Source organism: Coregonus lavaretus, assembly GCF_964263955.1.
Source record: "Coregonus lavaretus genome assembly, chromosome: 6".
Classification (NCBI taxonomy): Eukaryota; Metazoa; Chordata; class Actinopteri; order Salmoniformes; family Salmonidae; genus Coregonus; species Coregonus lavaretus.
Genome location: NC_139993.1, coordinates 3,073,682 through 3,097,136, shown reverse-complemented (window position 1 = coordinate 3,097,136; position 23,455 = coordinate 3,073,682). Strand labels below are relative to the sequence as shown.

The following is a 23,455-nucleotide window of genomic DNA, read 5'->3' as shown; positions in this document are numbered from 1 at the left end:
GTACCTCAATACTACCAAGAACCTTTACAGGTGCTCACCAATACTGACATGAGACAGGGCCTTAGCTTGCTACACTAAGCACTCCAAGCATCCACTCCAATATTCCCAGGACAGCACTCACTGCTTTAAGTCAAGAGGAGATCTTTAATCTTAGAATCTATATCTAGAATCTTTAAATATAGATTCTGACTGTTAGAATCTATATCTAGAATCTGTTTAGAATCTACGTCTTAGAATCTATATAACACCCTTTTGAATACATTACTACACACATCCTCTACAGTCTGCATCAGCAAATCAACTAAATCGTTCTTGTGATATATTTATATAAATACTTTAGTTTTCAGGTTGTCATACTGTATAATTCAATAATATTCCATACATTTTGCTTCCACTGTTGTAAGAATATATTAATGTGATATGTGAAGTGTCTGCCACAGAAGTAAGACAATGCTCCTTCCATCTATATTAATTAAGTTTGTATGGAACCCTTTTCCCCCTTGACGTTGGGAAAGCAACTACATGGAGCTTCTTTCTGGATGGCTATCATCGATTCCCATGATCAACTCTCTCCCATTGATACAAACAACATATTTGAATGCTTTGGAAACATGACACCAAGCCGATGCATTCATCACCCCACTCCTAGTGACTGAGCTAAAGCTAATTCTAACAAGTGTTTGTCTTATATTCAAGACAATTGGGATGATATGCCACATAGTTAGCCAATGAGGTATATACACTAGGCAAAATACTGATTCCAGTCTGACACCTGTGCATTATAGCCATCTGAAGCTGTAGTAACAGCATGCATCAGATAATCAGACATTTTCAGTAAACACATTCAACTGAATGTTTCCATCCATCCCTAAATCCTATTGGTAACAGGCAGTAGAAAGAGGAAGTGATGTCACAGTTGGATGTTCTGGAAGGAGAGGTATTGACACATCATAATACATTACCATGACTGAGACGAGAACAGCAGAGACATAAACAAGAGTGATGACCCTGGTCCAACTTGATAATTATATTTATGATGATCTGAACCGTACACTTGTAGCTCTTATTTTTTTATTGCCTCTGATCGGTCAATACCAACAAATAGCTTTCTCATATTTTTTTTACAACTTCAAATTAACCCCTTCACTTCACTCACACAGCCTTTTGACGGACACATGCCAATCAGTCCCAAACTAGTCAAACTATAGCCTCACCATTAGACAAAATGAATGATTGACTGAGCCATTGTTGTCCTTTTACAAACACTTGTGGGTTAATATCTGCTCTTAGGGTTTAAAAATGCCTTAACACATTTCAAATAGTTTATAAAGGAGTTCTATATGTGTGGGTATTTCATAAGCCATAGGTAGAGACATCATTATGAAGTATAGCCATAACCATTCAACAATTTCTTCACGGTAGTTTTTGCACTCGCAACTGATTCCTGGGAGAAAGACTGGGAGAAAAAAGGAAAATCATAGCAGCGTGTTCGTTCTGTCTCTTACATGCATCGTTAATTACCCCGTCCGTTGACACCTCAGCGTTAGGATTCAATTTGGCACAAAGGACCGATGGAACTCAACGTATATATAAAGTTTGGCCGCTGTCGGTATCTATATATTTATATAGATATATAAAAAAATATTAAAATAAATAATAACATAAATAATAGCAGAAAAAACAACAATGATTTGGCAACGTAGAGATTATTTTTTACATTACCCATCGTAATTTGCTTGCCTTGTTTCATTTGCAAGGCATTGAGACACACAACATACATATTTCAGTAAGGTAAATTGATAATATTAATCTATGCATGGGATGTCATCTAGTAACATCCTTATGATATTGATGTGTACAAGTCCATACCTTACTCCTCTCTTCTCCTACCTCTATCCTTCCATCATTCCCTCCCATTTCTTTGAAGAGTGTGTATTGTGAGGTTACAGTGGATGGTTGTTTCTATTTTAACAGGCAGTGTAGGTGGCTAATGGGTCTTCCTGGAATGATGGAATGACAGAAAGAGAGAGACAGAGAGAATAGGAGAGATCGAGAGGGTGATCAACTTTTCTGGGAGAAAAGGAGGAGGAAAGAGATGGAGGGAGACAGTATGTTTCACATCTCTCATGGGACAGTACAGTACGAGCAGGGTCAAGCCAAATAAGACATCCATCTCCTCTTTCACCGATCCCAAGTCCATATTGAAGTCCTTCCAATTTGAGGGGAATCATTTCATCAAAGCGATGTCCTATGCATCTCATAGTCACTGCTGTGTGGTATGGTTGGAGTATTGAAAGTTGAAAGCTTTTATTTTGTCAATTTTCAGTCCCTTTTATTTTCTTGTTTTTCTGTGTGGATAGGATATGCTTGCTGCACAGTGAGCGAGCGTACTGAAGTAAAATGTTTTTCACTCGGGTCCGGAGTGCAGTGTGGAAACTAATGGCAAGGACAGGACAGGAGAGGGGAATTGACTATACCCCCATAGGGAAAACATGGTCTGCCGGTGAGAATGTAGAGGAGAAAGAGATTGAGGGAGAGCGAGTGAGATAAAGAGAGAGATCAGAGTGAAGGAGAGAGAGGAGTGAAGAGAGAGGTAAAAGGGGGAGATGGAGAGAAGAGAATTACAAAAAGAGGAGAGACCATGGCACCAGCACGAAGGAGGGGAGGATGTCTGTTACAGGTTACAGTAGTTTAGGGTGAGAACAGTAGTACAGTAAATTTGGGGTGAGTACAGTATATCTACTGTAACTTCAGTAGTCTAGGTCAGGACCAGGGAGTTCCAGGGACCTCCATGGCTCAGTTGTCCAGGACCTCAGCACACACCATGCTAGTGTAGAGCTGCTGCGAGGGGCCGTGGTGGGGGTGGTCCGGGTGGGCCTCCGCTTCGCTGTCGGTGCTGCCCTCGCTGTCCAGCCTGGCCGAGGGGTGGGGGTGGGGCAGGGCGGGGTACATGGCGTCGGGGGGGATGGGGCTGGGGAGCAGGTCCTCATCCGAGCTCAGGTAGTCGACTCCGGCCGACGAGGGGCTAGCTAAACACAGGTCCGGGTAGCCCCCACCCCCATCCCGGGAACTAGGGGCGAACTTGGAGCGCTGCCCGCGGAGCTGCCTGATCTAAAAGAGAAAGAAATAAGGATATTTAAGACATTCATACCCGTAGATCATTATCACAATCATCTAGGATATTACTGATCTCACAAAGAAAGGCTTTTGGTGGTGTTTCAGTTGGTGAGAAGAGTGTGTACACTGGTTGGAAAGTGACCCATTTCTATAGCAACCTGGTATGGTGTTGTAGCCTGCGGTGAGAGCACGTCAGACTGGATTTAACTCTGTGTGTGGGTGTGTTCTAAATCTAGTACCTGGTAACTGATACAGTTGAAGTCGGAAGTTTACATAAACTTAGGTTAGAGTCATTAAAACTCATTTTTCAACCACTCCACAAATTTCTTGTTAACAAACAATAGTTTTGGCAAGTCGGTTAGGACATCTACTTTGTGCATGACACAAGTAATTTTTCTAAAAAAAATTTTACATACACTAAGTTGACTGTGCCTTTAAACAGCTTGGAAAATTCCAGAAAATGATGTCATGGCTTTAGAAGCTTCTGATAGGCTAATTGACATCATTTGAGTCAATTGGAGGTGTACCTGTGGATGAATTTCAAGGACTACCTTCAAACTCAGTGCCTCTTTGCTGGACATCATGGGAAAATCAAAAGAAATCAGCCAAGACCTCAGAAAAAGAATTGTGTAGACCTCCACAAGTCTGGTTCATCCTTGGGAGCAATTTCCAAACGCCTGAAGGTACCACGTTCATCTGTACAAACAATAGTATGCAAGTATAAACACCATGGGACCACGCAGCCGTCATACCACTCAGGAAGGAGACGCGTTCTGTCTCCTAGAGATGAACGTACTTTGGTGCGAAAAGTGCAAATCAATCCCAGAACAACAGCAAAGGACCTTGTGAAGATGCTGGAGGAAACAGGTACAAAAGTATCTATATCCACAGTAAAACAAGTCCTATATCGACATAACCTGAAAGGCCGCTCAGCAAGGAAGAAGCCACTGCTCCAAAACCGCCATAAAAAAGGCAGACTACGGTTTGCAACTGCACATGGGGACAAAGATCATACTTTCGAGAAATGTCCTCTGGTCTGATGAAACAAAAATAGAACTGTTTGGCCATAATGACCATCGTTATGTTTGGAGGAAAAAGGGGATGGCTTGCAAGCAGAAGAACACCATCCCAACCGTGAAGCACGGGGGTGGCAGCATCATGCTGTGGGGGTGCTTTGCTGCAGGAGGGACTGGTGCACTTCACAAAATAGATGGCATCATGAGGAAGGAGAATTATGTGGATATATTGAAGCAACATCTCAAGACATCAGTCAGGAAGTTAAAGCTTGGTCGCAAATGGGTCTTCCAAATGGACAATGACCCCAAGCATACTTCCAAAGTTGTGGCAAAATGGCTTAAGGACAACAAAGTCAAGGTATTGGAGTGGCCATCACAAAGCCCTGACCTCCATCCTATAGAAAATGTGTGGGCAGAACTGAAAAGGCGTGTGTGAGCGAGGCCTACAAACCTGACTCAGTTACACCAGCTCTGTCAGGAAGAATGGGCCAAAATTCACCCAACTTATTGTGGGAAGCTTGTGGAAGGCTACCCGAAACGTTTGACCCAAGTTAAACAATTTAAAGGCATTTCTACCAAATACTAATTGAGTGTATGTAAACTTCTGACTCACTGGGAATGTGATGAAAGAAATAAAAGCTGAAATAAATAATTCTCTCTACTATTATTCTGACATTTCACATTCTTAAAATAAAGTGGTGATCCTAACTGACCTAAGACAAGGAATGTTTGCTAGGATTAAATGTCAGGAATTGTGAAAAACTGAGTTTAAATGTATTTGGCTAAGGTGTATGTAAACTTCCGACTTCAACTGTAAATAGGTTGAGAAGGTCTGTCGATAAGCTTTACAGAAAGTCAGATTGCCTGTGGATTTTCAGCTGCCAGTACAGATTTAAGTCTGTTTTACTATGAAAGAACCTGCTGAAGCACCAACCATTTCACCAGTATGTGTGTGTGCGATCACATATGAAACCTGCATCAATGACGTGTAGTAGGTATCCCTTGCGTGACAAGCCACAGCCGGTCTCCGCTTCAGCAAGTACGTGTGTGTCTGTGTGAGCGTATGTGTGTGTGCATGTGTAGATACCACACTGATTCAGTACTTACAGAAAACTCTGAGATTTGTATTGAATTAGGCTGGTAGGAGGGGGAGGGTAGTGGTTAACCAATAGGAACACTATGACTAGGCACTCGCCCACCTCTTCCTCTTCTGTCTCGGTGTACAGCAGAGCTCAATCATGTACACTATGCTGTCTGGGAAAAACAGATCTGATTCTAGTTCAGCCCTTTCCGAAGTGTATCAATACTGTACTATGTTGAAATGAATCATATTGTTCAGGGACAAATCAGAATATTCAAAAGTCATTGGCATGACAAGCACTTTAAAATCATAACTTGAAGTTACTAAAAAAACATGTGAATCTCTAGTTATGATACGGTCCAACACCAAAACATGAATTAATTTGCTAAATAGATGCCTGTTGTGCCTTCTGAAGGTGAATTTCTCATTTCTAAACTTGAACCATATTTTAATACACAGTAACTCAGTTGAATTGCTAGGAATTTTGAGACCGGAAAATTACTGCTTGCTAATTTCGACTTTGTCATGAATATTTCGGTACTCTTTACGGAAAGGCTCCATATGATGAATATAACCTACAGTATGCACTCTAAGAACTAGTGAACAGAAAAGGGCAAGGCAGTGTCATCACTCCCTCCTCTGACATCCTTCTCACGCATAGCCTCTCTCTGAATGAGCAAGTGTATAGCGTGGTTCAGCTGTGTTTGTGTGTGTGTGTGTGTTTTTAAGCATGTGAGAATCAGTGTTGTCTAGTTCTCACACGCATTCATCGCTCTCTTTCTGAGGTCTGGGGTTTTGAAGGGGTATGTCTGTTTTTTGGTTGGAAATGTCATACAAAGGAAGGCCAGTGTTCCCTGATTGCAAGAAAGGTAGATTCTAGTATGTCATGCTTCATGTGGCGACCAACATCTATCATTTCAGGGAAATACAAAAAGCATGAGGGGATCTGATTCACATGTAGCTGGGTTTCAATGGCTAAACTAACCCCAGCTTTTACTGGTGTGTGTGGGGGTGGTCCCGTGTGGCTCAGTTGGTAGAGCATTGCGCTTGCAACGCCAGGGTTGTGGGTTCCATTCCCACAGGGGACCAGAACCAAAAAAAAGTATGCAAATGTATGAAGTCCCTACTGCAAGTTGCTCTGGATAAGAGTGTCTGCTAAATGACTAAAATGTTAAATGTGTGTGTGACCTCGTTCTTGAGCTCTCCGATCTGGTCTCGAAGCTGGGTGATATACTGCCTGGAGTCAGAGTGGTTCAGCTGACCCTGGATCAGACCCTCCTCCTTCTGTAGGACACAGGGTTAGACACACAAACTCACGTACGCAACCGAACAGTCAACGCCAAAGAAGCAGGGAAGACGATCTCTCCAATGCACACATACCACCCAGAAGAAATCTAAATTCACTTGACAATGACATCCAGTCAATATGAAAGTCAAGTTTAGATCTGTATACAAACACCACACCTGTATCTCCAGCTCAGCTATCTTCTGTCTGAGCTCAGCCATGGCAGCCATGCTGTCAGCCTCCCGCAAGCGCACCGCCATCACCTCCTCTTTACTCTACAGAGAGAGGGAAGAGAGTGGTAGAACAGAAAAGAAAAGACAGAATGAGAAAAATCACCTCTGGTGCAAAGCCTGAGTGAAAGCCACTAGTCCATCTAGTTGTGCAATAGCGTCTGTTTGAATTGCAGCCTCACACACACAGCCCACTTATTAATGTCACCCTTGACTGCTTCCATTTCCCCCCACCCTCTCCTTTACCCATCTCTCTCCCTCCCACCATCTTCTCACCTGGCAGTCAGTCCACTTACTCCACTACCTTCCTCCATCCGCCCCATACCTTCTCCACTCCCCCTCTCCTCCCACTTCCATCCATCCCTCCCTCTTTCTGCATCTTCCTCTCCCTCTCCCGTCTTACCTTGCAGCCCACTTATCCCACACATATCAATGCTACCATTGGCTACCTCCATCCTCTGCCTCTCCCCCACCTTGCAGTCGAGCTCAGCCTGTTTCCTCTTCATCTCGGTGAGCTGGGCCTGCAGCCCCTTGTTCTGGCCTGCCAGCTGCTGCAGCCTCTCCTGCAGGGCGGCGCTCTCCACCTCATGGCGCCCAATCAGCTTGCCATGAATCTGGTTCTGAAGGTGAAGAGAGAGTGGGGACACTGTCAGAAGGCTGAAAGCGTAATTAGTCACTCTGGATTAGCGTCTGTGAAATTACAAGTATTTTAATGTAATGTATATGATATTAGTTGTCTGCCTCTGTCTAAGTGTTTCAACAAGAAATAATCAAGTTTGTAACAAAAAGCTAATTTGAGAAATGAACAACTTGTACTTCCACACACTCAAATCACCCGTTGACATCAATGCATTATTTATGTGAAACTGAGTTATGCACACGCTTGTCAAGTTACATTAAGGCCCAAAAGCAGGTTGACGTTTATTGGGATGAATCTTGTCCTGGAGGCAGAGCTGAGCGATTTCCACTAGATGGGCAGGCTGCAAAGTCAAAATTGGCTATATTATAAACAAAAATGAAAACAAAAATGAGCTTTTTAGTCTTAATTTATGGTTAGGTTTCAAATCTGCTTTTATGACTGTGGCTGTGCCAGCTAGTGACCCCTCTACAGAGCTGCCTCCAGTACATGAGTCATCCCAATAAATGCCAACCTGAGGCCCAAAGTGATGAACTGTAAAGAAAATGTGTGTGTGTGTGCCTATGTTGTTGTATAGAGCTGTGAATAATCCACCACAACAAACATCTCACTCATCAGGGTGAGAAACATGAGTGTGGAACTGAATGTTAAAACACTGAGCGAGGTACTTTCCATAAATCAAAAAGATGAGACGGTCAATGTATCTTCCTTACCACTTTTATACTGCATTGTCCTTTCACAATGTCATATAATGTCACACTATTTGTCCTTGGAATATATCTATCATTTCCACACAGTATTTGATGTAAGAATTACCCCCTAGTCATTTAGGCCTAATGAAAATATCTATTAGAAATGTGATCCAACACAATGCATTTCCCTAGGCTGGTCCCAGAACTGCTTCTGCCGTCTTGCCAACTCCTATGGTCATTGTTACGTGCAACAGACCTGGGAACAGACTAAATCAATAATATAGCACAAACAGATCTGAGATCAGGCTAAAGTATTTCACCATAGTGTTACTCCACTGACCTGGCTCTCCAGCTGTATGGCTTTGAGTTTGACCTCCCTGAGTTCAGCCTGGGCCTGGGCCTCTCTCAGACGCACCCCCATCAGCTTGTCCTGCAGCTCGTTCAGGGCGTTCTTCTTGGGGGATTCCTTCCAGTGACCTCCAACCCCACCGCTTTTTGACATGTGGTGCTGGAGAGAGAGAGAGAGGAACCGAGACGAAGAACAGGTTAGAGAGCCACAACCATGGTGCATAGGTTCTCCATCTATCTCTCTCTTTCTTGTGCCCCTGCTGGTTTACATCTTTGGGATTACTTTCATGTCTGAGTGGTGACAGAGAGTAGAGGTTTGCTGAATGTATCCTTCATCCTTTTATGGTGTGATGACTCCACTGTAATCTTGTTGATTCACTAGTAGATCTATTCATCTACCTACCACTAAATGTAACCGGTGTGAAATGGCTAGCTAGTTAGCGGTGACGTCACTCGCTCTGAGACCTTGAAGTAGTCGTTTCCATTGCTGTGCAAGGGCCGCAGCTTTTGTGGAGCGATGGGTAACGATGCTGACTGTTGTCAATGTGTGCAGAGGGTCCCTGGTTCAAACCCAGGTTGGGGCTAGGAGAGGGACAGAAGCAACACTGTTGCATTGATGCTGTTGACCTGGATCATTGGTTGCTGCGGAAAAGGAGTAGGTCAAAGGGGGTGAGTGTAACCGGTGTGAAATGGCTAGCTAGTTTGCGGTGCGCGCTGGTACAGTTTCAATCAGTGATGTCACTCGCTCTGAGACCTTGAAGTAGTTGTTTCCCTTTTTGTGGAGCGATGGGTAACGATGCTTCGAGGTTGACTGTTGAGGTGTGCAGAGGGTCCCTGGTTCAAATCCAGGTTGGGGCGAGGAAAGGCACAGATACTGTTACATAAACACTGTTCTTCTAGTCAACTTTACTATGCTCTCCCCTTCTAAAGCCTTCCGTTCCCTACTGTACAGACCTCTGTGGTGTGTTACTTACCTGCCAGCGCTGGTTGAGCTCGGTCACCGTGTCCTGCATCTCTCTGAAGGAGTGCAGTGTCTCCAGCTCTCTGAGCTTCACCAGCTTCAGCTCATCCTGCAGCTGGGCCACGTTGTTCTCATCAGGCAGAGAGCTGCTCCTCTGGAACGCACACGATGAAGATATGAAACACACAGATACAACGACACACACACACACACGCACAGGTGTGTTCTCTTACCTTCTCTAGGTCCAGTACTTTGTCCTGCATCTCTTTGAGGGCTCCCAGTAGCTCCACCTCCTGCAGCCGGGACTGCTCCAGCTGCGTCTGCAGACCGGTCACAAACTGCTCTGTGTACTGAGACACAACACATGGACCAATTATAAACTGAGACAACACACTGGGACCAATACCAAACTGACACTACACATACCAACCAATCACAAACTACTCTGTGTACTAAGGCATCAGAAGATAAAGATCATCCACCCAGCAAAGTCAGAAGAGGACTGGGCCAACCCTCAGAGACTGGTTCCTCTCTAGGTTTCTTCCTAGGTTCCTGCCTTTCTAGGGAGTTTTTCCTAGCCACTGTACTTCTGCAGCACTTTCTCTTTGGGGATTTAGGCTGGGTATCTGTATAGTACTTTGCGACTGCTAATGTAAAAATGCCTTTTTAAAATACATGTGATTGATTGATTGGGTCAGAAGATTGTCTAAATGGCAGGATATGGGAACCGCTCAGTCTATCAGTGTATCCACGAGGTGGATTCACCTCATTTGTGTACACCCAAGCTGATAAATGAGTGATGTACTAAAAGGAGATGTGGAGTACAGCTCTGTGTAGCTGTGGCTGTGATAGTTGTGGTGGGATGGACAGAAGGGATGTGGTGGGCAAAGACTGCAACCAACCCGAAAACATGGCCGTTTCTCACTAGATGCATTTCAGAGAGAAGAGACAGAGAGAGATGGTGAGAGATAAAGTTGGGACAGACTAAGAGAGTGAGAAACCAATATATTTGTAGGTGTATGCATGGCATAAAAGCCTTTCTTTCTTTGTGAATTAAAGTACCCACTCAGTTTCAATGTGAGAGAGAAGTGAGAGGTGGGGGTGTGAGAGTTCTGGCTTGGTAATATACTCAGGCTAGTCATCGGAGGCACAACACACTATCTGACCACACCTGAAACTCCAATTCCATAGCAACAACACCACACACACCTATACTACTGATTCTCTCCATGGCCCCAATTCTAGTAGATCTAAACCTAGTTCACTGTGTGTTGAAAGACTGATGGAGGAGGAGGAGACAGTCAAGGAAACAATGTCGAGACGTGTGAACTCTCACACACCCTATTCGTCACATGGTGAATGAGTGTAATTAGTGTGAAGAGAAACTGCACATTGTTAAAATACTACATAGCCATAATATGACATTTGAAATGTCTCTATTCCTTTGAAACTTTTGTGAGTGTAATGTTTACTGTTCATTTCTGTTTATTTCACTTTTGTTTATTATCTATTTCATTTGCTTTGGCAATGTAAACATATGTTTCCCATGCCAATAAAGCCCTTTGAATTGAAACTGTGAAACCAACGTCTGTAGAAAGAGTTGTGGTTCCTGACACATTTAGTAACAGAAACATATCGTCATCTTTTGTTTTTGCCGTAGTTGGGGACTTGCATTCAAAACGGATTCAAGCACTAACTGACAAACACGTGTTTGAATAGACAAAAACAACAAGTGTGCTGCACACATGATGCAGCGCACCTTGAGGCAAAGTCACAGAGGAGCATTCAGTGTTGCTGTAGCATACAACACACACAAACACACAAGGACAGGCGACACACAGCTGCCAAAACATATCTACAATAGAATAACCGAACCCCGGCCTCCCGAGTGGCGCAGCGGGAGTGGCAGCGATGGAACAACACTAACTACTAATTGAATATCACGAAATTGGGGAGAAGGGGTCAAAAAACTACTAACTGAACCCCTTTTGTGCTGTACCAGCTGGGCTACAGGCATTGTCTGTCTGTCTACGCTTTCAATATCACACTATTGTCCACCTCACCATGGCTGTCTGTCTACACCTATACATTAGATGGCACATACAACTGGCTAATACAACACCAGCCCTGGGTGAACACAATGTTATAACACTATGGATTTCAAACAGGTCAATCAAACTCTATACAATGACTACCGCCCATAGCACTCACGTTGGTAGCTATGAAGTGCCCCAACAGATCCACAGATGACACAATCTCAATCGCACTCCACACTGCCCTTTCCCACCTGGACAAAAGGAACACCTATGTGAGAATGTTGTTCATTGACTACAGCTCGGCGTTCAACACCATAGTGCCCGCAAAGCTAATCACTAAGCTAAGGACCCTGGGACTAAACACCTCCCTCTGCAACTGGATCTTGGACTTCCTGACGGGCCGCCCCCAGGTGGTAAGGGTAGGCAACAACACAAATGCCACGCTGATCCTCAACACGGGGGCCCCTCAGGGGTGCGTGCCTAGTTCCCTCCTGTACACTCCCGGTTTACCCACGACTGCGTGGCCAAGCACTACTCCAACACCATCATTAAGTTTGCTGACGACACAACAGTGGTAGGCCTGATCACCGACTGTCATAGACTGTTCTCTCTGCTACCACACGGCAAGCGGTACCGAAGCGCCAAGTCTAGGTCCAAAAGGATCCTTAACAGCTTCTACCCCCAAGCCATAAGACTGCTGAACAATTAATCAAATGGCCACCCGGACTATTTGCATTGACCCCCCCCCCCCCCCCCCCCCCCCCCTTTGTTTTTACACTGCTGCTACTCGCTGTTTATTACCTATGCATAGTCATTTTACCCCTACCTATATGTACATATTACCTCAATTACCTCGACTAACCTGTACCCCCGCACATTGACTCGGTACCAGTACCCCATGTATATATAGCCTCGTTATTGTTATTTTATTGTGTTACTTTTTTTAAACTTTAGTTTATTTAGTAAATATTTTCTTAACTCTATTTTCTTAACTGCATTGTTGGTTAAGGGCTTGTAAGTAAGCATTTCACTGTAAGGTCTATACCTGTTGTATTCGGCACGTGACAAATAACATTTTATTTTATTTATAATGTACGATGTTTCTCTACTGGCAACTGAAAGCAATGACTCTACATTAGAAACAGTCAATACATTGACAAGCAACACCATACTAAAACACACCCAGATTTACTGTACTTGAGCGTCAAACGGGTTACTTTGGTAGTGATTCAGTTTCTGTATTTTACATTTTCAGATAAGATCCATAAAGAGAAACTAAGAAAGTGTTTACCAGCCTGTCCACTATCATCAAAGTGCTACCCTACACTTACAATGAAACTTGATCCTGAACTTAAAAAATCACGAACATCCATACACGGAGTTACACTGAACTGTTTAAAAAACACGTTGTTATTATGTTACATGGTATGAATAGCAAAAGGCCAGAATAACACGCATGCACTGCAGCAGTTGACTTCTAGACATATTTTCTATAAATTGTATATACACGGCCAATACATATTTTGACACTTAATTATGATGCAGACCGATAGTTTGCATCATCCAACAGCCACTAACTGTGTCACTCTGGCCAGATTGAGTTCACAACTCAACACAAACTGGTTTGGGGAAATTCACTTTGACACTTCCCCGTTCTCGCCAACACCAGCCTTTATTTTTTTAGCCGAAGAATTTCTCAGCATCATCGATTTAGAATGTAACTATTTTTGAAATGACAAGTCAAATTCGCAAAAAATTATGTTGATATTTTACGAGCAGAAGACCATCAGAATGAGTCAGTTCCCCAAACAAGAAAAACAACAACCACAAGGGCAACCACTGACTATACAGCCTAGTGCTTGTAATTTTCCATACCAGTCACTGGCGCATCACATTTCTTTTGTTGTCAATTTGTACCTTTTAGAACTTGTTACCCATTGCAATATAGTTTTTTACTTATAATCTCTTAGCGAAAGACGGGTGCACCGTTCATCAAAGCCTGACTCTAGATCAGTTCTACATCTGAGTCCCTGCCCCTGCAGCATCCCAATATCTCACCCACACTGACTCCAGATCATTCCTTACCTTCTCCCGCTGCAGTTCTCCGATGGTGTCCTGGGCTTTCTCCAGGTTCTGGCTGGTCACGCTGAACTGCTGCCTCACCACCGCCAGCTCCCGCTTGATCACGTAGTTCTCCTCAGCCTCCTGCGCCCGCGTCACCTGACCCTGGAATAGTTAAGATAGAGGGTCAGAGACCAGAGGGGGCCGTGTCAGTTATAGGGAATGTGTCTGGGGGGTATCGACAACGTTGGTTTGAATTTAGAGGGAATTGGGGCTTAGCGTTAACACTTTCACTATTGAGGTTAGATATTAGGAGTTGACAGAGTAGAATATAAATGGCTCTTCTGTATCCTATCCTATTAGGTTGTAATTACCCTACAAAGACATTTCTATCCTAATAAATGACAAAGGGCCTAAAACAGTGCCTTGGGTACACCTGTGTTTCCACATGCCACATGCAGGGCTGTAGGCCTTAGTATTAGAGCTCCTGCCATGGACACACAGATGCACATGCGGTGAAGGGGGAGCATGGTCTGACGGACAGACAAACAAACATTCTCTCATGCAGAAGTCAGGCATTGATTGGTCACTGTCAAGGAGACGGAGAGAGGAAGTGCAGGAGGAAGGAAGGTGTGAGAGGAGGAGAGGAGAGATGGTTTTCCAGTACTGTACCTGTATCAGCCTGTCTGCAAGAGCAGCACTTTCCTACAACACCGGTGAAGGAGAGGAAGAAGAGGATAAGAAAAGGAAGAGAAAAGGAAAGGAGGAAAAGGAAAGAATAGGAAGAAATAAAGAGGAAGATAAGGAATGGGCGAACAGGGCGAACGAGTAACGGAAATATGACAACAGGAAATAAATAAGAGAAGGGGAAGAGAGGGTGAGAGAGAAATCGATAATATAGAGTGAAAGAGCGGCAGTGTGTTTGTGTGAGAGAAGGAATAAAGAAGAGAACAGAAAGACAAAAAGCTTTACTCAGAGAACAACAGGAGAGAAGAAAGTGGGAAAAGAAAAGCCAGAGTACTTGGAAAAGAAGGAGAGACTTAGTGGCTCCGGTCTAGAATAAGGCCCATCAATTTAAATCATCCACTCACGCACACAAAATCAACAGACATGATCTCTGTCCTTAGGTACATTCACAACTTAAGTAACCTCACTTATTCTGTAAATGTGACAGGATATAAGTATTAGTTGGCATGGCTATATTTTAGCTTCATATGTTTCTGGCTGTGTTTTATTGTACATCATCAACCTTATTCACATAAGCGCTAAAGTGAGTGTCTGACTCGAAGCCAAGTTTCCATCTCTTACCTTCTCCAATGTCTCAATCCTTTGCTTCAGAAGCCTGTTCTCTGTGCGTAACCTCTGTGGATTTTTTTTGTTGTATTTAAGACGAGTAGAGAGACAGTTAGGAAACTGTGTTAGTCATTATACAAGGTAAAACAGAAAAACGTTTTTCCTGTTGGCCTATTAATATATTAAGAAGAAGAAGAAGTTAGACATGCACACACACACACACACACACACACACACACCTTAATCTCTATCTGCTCCTCCATCTCTTTGTTCTTGATTGTGGTGTACTCTTTCTCCAACCTGGCAAATAAAAGCATTTTAGCAGAGTTAGATTCATACAATATGTTTCCATTGTACATTTATGTATTTGACTATGTGCAAATAAAACTGAAACGAATCTAATCTTAAACTAAAAGCATGCTTTGTATAGTAATAACACCACAAACCAGGTCCCATTAGGCCATATCAACTGTAGTCTACACCCTAAAGCCAGTATTGTTATTCTAATATATGATCAGATGCAGAACCTACTTCTTCATCCTCTTGGGGTTGTATTTAACCTGGTAGGCCCTCAGGATCAGCTTGTCTGGGCAGCTGTCAAACTGGTGGGGGATCACCTTCTGGAAGTGCTGTGAGAGAAGGCAAAGACATGGTTAGAGCTCCATATAATAAACTATGAAAAATAATATGTCCTGTTAATACACTATGAACGAGCATATGTCCTGTTAATACACTATGAACGAGCATATGTCCTGTTAATACACTACGAACGAGAATATGTCCTGTTAATACGCTACGAACGAGAATATGTCCTGTTAATACGCTATGAACGAGAATATGTCCTGTTAATACACTATGAACGAGAATAATACGTCCAGTATAGGTAATCACATGACAATTGAAGTAAAGACCCTTCACAAATGCCCATATGTTTATACAGTGGTTAATTCCACTTTTTTTGTTTTTCTTGCTTGCAGCAAGTCTTGTGTCTATCTACATTGATAATTCATGACTTATACTATAGTGCAGGGGTCCCCAATTAGATTTAGCTGTGGGCCGATTTTTCCTTGAGCGGATGGGCGGGGGGCCGGAACATAGTTATAAATAATTTGTACACTGCACATTGACCGCAAGAACGGATATAGTACTTGACAAAACAATTATAATTTCAAACCTTGATTACATTTTAATACAATCACATATGCCTCTATTTATCCATGGGAATACTTGGGAACAGATTTCCTAAATTAAAATCATTTTGAGCTCATTTTCTGGTGATTCTACAGTCTTTTATGCCCAAGAAAGAAAAGTAATATTATTATTTTTTAAATAAAAAAAAACTCAACTTGGGGGGCCAAATAAAAGCACCCGCGGGCCGAATTTGGTCCCTTAAAGCTGGATTATTTAATGGTGAAACAGCCTACTGGGGAACCCTGCTGTAGTGCCCTTTATGTGATGCACCCTATTCCATATATTGTGTACTACTTTTGACCAGAGTCCTATGGGGGGCTAGTGGTTGTTACCTGGGACATGCCCTCCATGTCCAGCTGGATGAGGTCAGTCTGGTTGTACTGCAGAATGGCCATGCCCACACGAAATATAATCTCCAGACCCTGAAGACAGGGAATGAAAGTTCAATTCAACACACACAGTACTAGATCACAAGATTCTCTTGTAGAATAGATTTTATCTTAAGGAGAACAACCTGGAAATAAAGGTTACAAAATTAAAATAAATCAGACATAATGTATATTAGATCCACTATGTTTATGTTTTCTAAGTATATGTTCACCCAAACACGTTCTCACACTCACCTATAAGACACCAGTGGTGAGTCTCTTACCTCGTACATGAAGATATCAAAGATGCGCGTGGCGACGGGCATGGGGAGGAAGGTGAGGAAGAGAGTGAGGAACCAGGAGGAGGCGTACATGGAGGTGTGGAAACTCTGAGAACGGAAGTGAACGTTCAGCTCCGGGAGCTGCTCCTGTTGGGATAAGGAAAGAGAGGGAAAAGAGGAATGGAAAAGGGTGGATGAGAGGAAGAGGAAGGGAAAGAAGGGAAGAGAGGGAACGAGAGGGAAGGAAGCGTTAATAGGGATTTTAGTTCAGCTACAAATCCATAATGGTTTCAAAGTGGTACTTTTAAATGTAAGGACTAACCTAGCTCAAGTCTGTGCTGTATGAATCTATTTGCTGCCCCATAGTGGACAACTTTATCATTGCAATATCTGTGCTTATTCCCCAACTACAGTACACTGTATATGAACCTAGGTACAACTAGACATGTTTGAGGTAAACCAATCATTTCAATCCCAGACACCTGCCAGGCCCTTAAGGTTTTTAGTTTATTTGTCAATAGATGCGTCCTAAATAGCACTGTATTCCCTACATAGTGCACTACTTTTGACCTATTGGCCCTGGTCAAAAGTAATGCACTTTATAGGGAATAAGGTGCCATTTGGGACGCATACAACCTTCTACATTGGCCAGCGTGACATATGGAGATGAATAAAGACAGAGTTTATTTACCTGCAGCAAGTATTCAAACTGGTAGATACAGAGGCCTAGCTCAGCCATGGTTGGTTTGAACAGCTCCCTCAGACGGTACTCCTGCATCAGACGCACAAACACACAGAACGCCTCCTCCTCTGGCATCTAGAGGGCCACAGGAGAGACAGGGTCAGGCCGTGTGTGTGTGTGTGTGTGTGTGTGTGTGTGTGTGTGTGTGTGTGTGTGTGTGTGTGTGTGTGTGTTCGCACTAATCAGGAGCTCAGAGGTAATTTATTCATATAAGCAAGTGAAAAAGGGTAGAATCAGGACAATTCCGTATTTAGCACAACGTAGAGTGATAGCAAGAGAGGGGGATGTCTAGACTAGAGGGCTGCTGAAGAGACGTTACCTGCATGAGCAACAGGCCCACGATGAAGGCACTGCCCTGGCAGTAACCCACCTCCCTGTCCACCAGAGAATACGCCTGCACACACAGACATCAATATGAACAAACCTATACTCATAGGGGAGGTTCCCCGGACACAGATTCAGTTTAGAGATTCTCCATTTGCCATTCTTTTTAGTCCAGGACTAGGCTTAATCAGTGTCTGGGAAACCGGCCCATACAGTTCATATACACATCTAACTCAATCAATCAATCAAATGTATTTATAAAGGCCTTTTTACATCAGCAGATGTCAAAGTGCTATACAGAAACCCAGCCTAAAACCCCAAACAGCAAGCAATGCAGATGTAACTGCTTCTAACTGTTCATCAAACTGCACATCTCACTAGTATAAAAAGGACTAATCAAACCAAATCCATTCTGTTTGTCCATGTGAACCAAAGAGACAACATTCTAATAATGCAGAAAAAAAGTCATGTCAAAGGTCAAAATGTCATGCACCCTCACCTTCATGACGTTGAAGAGCACCTCCTGACCCAGGCTGTCCTGGCCCTTGAAGAACTCATGCTCGGGGTAGGTGCGGGCGATGTCCCGTCGGATGAGCTTTTCGCAGGGCGAGGACATCTTGAGCAGCTCAGAGTACTGGTTCTTCACTGGCATGTCTGTGGCGTTACCCAGCAGCTGCCACACGATCGCCCGGAAGTGGTGTGGGATGCCCTTACGGATCAGCTCCTGGAGGTGAAAAGAAAGGTTTATTTACAAGTCAAATTCTCAGTTTACTGTAAAACTCTACATCCTAGCCTATACTGAATGTCTACACCCTCTCATATGTCTCTAATCTTCACTTATCCTTTCTTCTCCCTCCATCTGTGCTCTCTCCTCATTTGTCCTCGCTCCCATTTTCTCCTCTCTAATCTCTCCTGCTGTTCCCCTCTCCCTTTTTCCATCCTCTCCCCTCCTTTTCCCTGGCACCGTCTGCTCTCTCCCTCATCCATCCTCTCTCTCCATGTTCTCCTCTCTTCTCCTTGCTCCTTTCCAACTCATCCATCGCTTCTCACCTTCCCTACTGTCCTCTCTCCCCTTATTCGTCCTCTCTGCTCTGTCCCCGCGCTCCATCTTATCCCCCCTATCCCCTATGTACCCTCTCCCTTACCCATCCATCCATCTCTCCTCTGCCCACCACTCCCACGTCATATCTCCTCTTCCCCCCCCTCTCCTCCCCTCATTTATCCCATCTCTCCATCTTCTCCCCTCTCTTCCCTTCGCTCTATCAGTCTCTCGATCACTCATCCATCCTCCCACCCCTCACCTTGAGCAGCTTGTCCTTCTTGCGTCTCCACTCGTCCCACTCGTTGACGATGCGTCCCCACAGGATCCAGGTGTCCTCCTCCAGGTGGGACAGGTTGGACGAGGCAGAGGAGCTGGACACCAGGGACGAGCCGCTGTTCCGCCGCGAGCCGCTCATTGAGCGCATCGACTTGGAGTCCGCCTCCAGAAGTCTGGGGAGGAGGAAGGGGGGTCAAGGGGTTAGAGGTCAATGGTCAGATAAGGGTCATGAGTGACTCGAGTCACTTATGCTTTCATTACTCATCTTGTTTCTTTCCATTACTTGCTTATATATTTTTATTGTTAATCCATAATGTTAAACTCTTCGGGCTTAATGTTATATTTCTCTTTTGCATTAATTAGACTGTTCACTTCAATTTACGTAAAGAGTTTAAAAAACCTTGAAAGGTTTTTTCATTTTTACCCCAAGTGATGTAGTAGAAAATCATGTGGGAGAATGTAATCTAAAACACTAGAGGGCACAAACAACCTGCAGTACCTTTAATACTACTAGGTGAAGTCACTGAGCCTTGCAGTGCACCTCTCTTGATAGTGAAACACTGGGCCTTTTGTTGAGACTTATCAGTTTCAAGGCCGTAGCAGCTACTCTGATAGTAGACACACTGAGGGTGCGTGCAAAATGGCAGCTTTTTTCCCCTATATAGTGCACTGCTTTTGACCAGAGCTCATCTGGACCCTGGTCAAAAGTAGTGCACTACATAGGGAATAGGGTGCCATTTCAGACACAGACTGAGTGTGTGCTTGCACATTGGTTATAATTATGTGGCAGTAACAGCAAAGCTCCAGCTCACAGAGGCAGAAGAGGCAGGTGCAACAGAGAATGTTCCAGCTCTGGCATCAAAGCGTATCTCAGCTAGCCTAGCCGGCCCACTAGGCCTTGGCCAGAGGCTCCTCCAGCCCAATGAGACATCTGCTCAGTGCATCTGCTCTGGAGCTACCCACAACGGGGAGAGGCTAACCTCTGCTACCCCATACAGACCTGGAAGCCTCATAGCAATGTTCTGTAACACAGATGGATCGCTGGACTGTACCTGTCTGTTCACGAGTGGATCATCATTTACCTGGCAAAATATCAGCAAATGCCATTCTCACAACAGCGCAGTGATCTTGAAGGCAGCCATGCAAGACCAGTCACCAGGCACTAATTTTGCAACAGTAGGCAGGTTTATTTGACAAAAGCAATATTGCGAAAAGAAATCTTGGTGACATGTGTAATGGAAACGGCAGATATAGGAGAAATGTTCTAAAGATCAACATTTATCTGTTCGATATGGGTGGATTTTTATTTTGTAGAACTTTCTTTATTGCGACAAATTCTGATGGAAACTGTTTTTAGAATAAATGATTGCCAAATAATTGTTAAGGTAGGCCTACGAGGGGCACATCATGTAGGCCTAACTATAAAGATTGAATCCACATCTAATTCTAAATGCCAACTACTTGCAAAATAATAATGTTTCTTTGCAGGACAAGGATTGTCCTGACTTTCAAGAATGCCTGAATTGCTTCGCTTGCTTTTCTGGTTGGCTGGATGCAAGTTCACTATCCAATTATTTCAGATCAACAGGAGTGCAAGTTTCACCATGGCAAGGACTGTGATGATACGGTGGCACATGACAATTATTAGAATATGGCAAATATTAGTCAATTCTTGCATTCTATCCATGCTGGCTCTTGCGGGCTACCGGAGACATGAAACAGATAGGTGGGAGGGCATACAGGCTGTCGCCAATTTATTAATGCGCAATTTGTATAAATGGATCATGGAAACACTTCAACCACTTCATTTTTATTTGACACTAGGTTTTATAAATACAAAAATAATAATTTGATGGGATGTCATTACGTCCAGCTGTTTTTAAATCGACACAAGACAGTTCAATGGAAACGCAACGTGGCAGGCAATTGTCGCATCTATTTTCTATGCAAACTTTCTAAATGCCTACACAAAACCACTGGACAAGTTCATGGAAACATACAGGTAACTGCCAAAATAAATTACACTTGAGTAAATGAGGCATACAAAGTCAATTGTAAGCAGGTGCTTCCACACAGGTGTGGTTCCTGAATTAATTAAGCAATTAACATCCCATCATGCTTAGGGTCTATGTATAAACATAGCCAGTCTCCCATTATTTTGGCCACCATGGCTAGAAGAAGATCTCCCAGTGACTTTGAAAGAGGGGTCTCAAAGGGGCATAGGGGGTTTAAAGGGTGTGTGTGTCTCAGTCACCAGATCTCAACCCAATTGAACACTTATGGGAGATTCTGGAGCGACGCCTGAGACAGCGTTTTCCACCACCGTCAACAAAACACCAAATTATGGAATTTCTCGAGGAAGAATGATGTCGCATCCCTCCAATAGAGTTCCAGACACTTGTAGAATCTATGCCATGGTGCATTGAAGCTCTTCTGGTGGCTCAACACCCTATTAAAATAGACTTTATGTTGGTGTTTCCTTTATTTTGGCAGTTACCTATAGCTACTGTGCAACACGTGAACCCCAGTTCCAATCTCTTTCTCACCTGTTCTGCTCCTCCAGCTTAGCCAGCAGCTCTAGCTCGTCAGGGCTCAGGCTCTCCGAGTCAGCGGGGGAGGCGGCGGGGGCCGAGAGCATGGCATCTTGGCAAGATGAGTCCGGGCTGAGCAGGGGGCTGCCCATGGAGTGGTCCATGCCAGGGGGAGAGGAGGGGGGACACTCCAACTGGTTGGGTCCCCCTGTGGAGCCCTCTCTCTCGGGGCTGCCGCTGGGGGTGGACATGGTGGTGGTGGGCACGGTGCAATGCACTGTGGGACAGGGGAGGCTGTGGCTGGATCTCCTCACCCGTCTCCCCCGCTGTAGGGTCACCTGGTAGGGCGGCGCCGGAGCGTGGAGCCAATCGGATCAGGGTTCCTCAAACCTGTTGTGAATTTAGAGGACATTTGAATTACGAGGACATATTCACGAGGACATACATTGAACAAAAATATAAATGCAATTGAACAAAAATATAAATGCAACAAGTAAAGTGTTGGTCCCATGTTTCATGAGCTGAAATAAAAGATCCCATAAAATGTTCCATACGCACAAAAAGCTTATTTCAACAACAAAGAATATCACAAATTTGGTTACATCCCTGTTAGTGAACATTTCTCATTTGCCAAGATAATCCATCCATATGACAGGTGTGGCATATCAAGAAGCTGATTAAACAGCATGATCATTACACAGGTGCACCTTGTGCTGGGGACAATAAAAAGCCACTCTAAAATGTGCAGTTTTGTCACAACACAATGCCACAGATGTCTCAAGTTGAGGGAGCGTGCAATTGGCATGCTGACTGCAGGAATGTCCACCAGAGCTGTTGCCAGAGAATTGAATGTTCATTTCTCTACCATAAGCCGCCTACAATGTCGTTTTAGAGAATTTGGCATTTCGTCCAACCGGCCTCACAACCGCTGACCACGTGTATGGCGTTGTGTGGGCGACTGGTTTTCTGATGTCAACGTTGTGAACAGAGTACCCCATGGTAGCGGTGGGGTTATGGTATGGGCAGGCATTAGCTACAGACAACGAACACAATTGCATTTGATCAATGTCAATTTGAATGCACAGAGATATCGTAACGAGATCCTGAGGTCCACTGTCGTGCTATTCATCTGCCATCATCACCTTATGTTTCAGCATGATAATGCACAGTCCCATGTCGCAAGGATCTGTTCCTGGAAGCTGAAAATGTCCCAGTTCTTCCATGGCCTGCATACTCAACGATCGACGTGTACGACAGCGTGTTCCAGTTCCCACCAATATCCAGAGGAGTGGGACAACATTCCACAGGCCACAATCAATAGCCTGATCAACTCTATGCGAAGGAGATGTGTTGCGCCGCATGAGGCAAATGGTAGTCACACCAGATACGGACTGATTTTCTGATCCACGCCCCACCGTTTTTTGTTAAGGTATCTGTGACCAACAGATGCATATCTGTATTCCCAGTCATGTAAATCCATAGATTAGGGCCTCATGTATTTATTTCAATTGACTGAATTCCTTATATGAACTATAACGCAGTAAAATCTTTGAATGCATGTTGCGTTTATATTTTTGTTCAGTATAAACTACCGGTCAAAAGTATTAGAACACCTACTCATTCCATTTTTTTTTTTTTTATTTGTACTATTTTCTACATTGTAGAATAATAGTGAATACATCAAAACTGTGAAATAACACATATGGAATCATGTAGTAAACAAAAAAGTGTTAAACAAATCAAAACATATTTTATATTTGAGATTCTTCAAATAGCCATTCTTGATGACAGCTTTGCACACTCTTGGCATTCTCTCAACCAGCTTCACCTGGAATGCTTTTCCAACAGTCTTGAAGGAGTTCCCACATATGCTGAGCACTTGTTGGCTGCTTTTCCTTCACTCTGCGGTCCGACTCATCCCAAACCATCTCAATTTGGTTGAG

The 23,455-nt window shown here is 43.8% G+C and overlaps 1 protein-coding gene across 1 annotated transcript in view; it reads right to left on the bottom strand.

Annotated features, from left to right (window-relative positions):
- Positions 1–1,688: 1,688 nt before the first annotated feature.
- LOC311131306 (EVI5-like protein) overlaps positions 1,689–23,455 on the bottom strand; it is a 31,715-nt gene continuing 9,948 nt past the window's right edge. Inside the window, exons 2-19 of the mRNA XM_084164203.1 lie at positions 21,528–21,902; positions 18,965–19,154; positions 18,163–18,387; positions 17,659–17,733; positions 17,289–17,414; positions 16,601–16,744; positions 16,281–16,370; positions 15,289–15,386; positions 14,997–15,057; positions 14,773–14,826; positions 13,489–13,629; positions 9,601–9,717; positions 9,381–9,521; positions 8,399–8,566; positions 7,203–7,349; positions 6,679–6,774; positions 6,403–6,498; positions 1,689–3,111 (exon numbers count right to left, since the gene is read on the bottom strand). Of these exons, the coding sequence (XP_084020329.1) occupies positions 2,797–3,111; positions 6,403–6,498; positions 6,679–6,774; positions 7,203–7,349; positions 8,399–8,566; positions 9,381–9,521; positions 9,601–9,717; positions 13,489–13,629; positions 14,773–14,826; positions 14,997–15,057; positions 15,289–15,386; positions 16,281–16,370; positions 16,601–16,744; positions 17,289–17,414; positions 17,659–17,733; positions 18,163–18,387; positions 18,965–19,154; positions 21,528–21,763 (2,520 nt within the window). The 5' untranslated portion in view covers positions 21,764–21,902 and the 3' untranslated portion in view covers positions 1,689–2,796. The remainder of the gene's footprint in view (positions 3,112–6,402; positions 6,499–6,678; positions 6,775–7,202; positions 7,350–8,398; positions 8,567–9,380; positions 9,522–9,600; positions 9,718–13,488; positions 13,630–14,772; positions 14,827–14,996; positions 15,058–15,288; positions 15,387–16,280; positions 16,371–16,600; positions 16,745–17,288; positions 17,415–17,658; positions 17,734–18,162; positions 18,388–18,964; positions 19,155–21,527; positions 21,903–23,455) is intronic.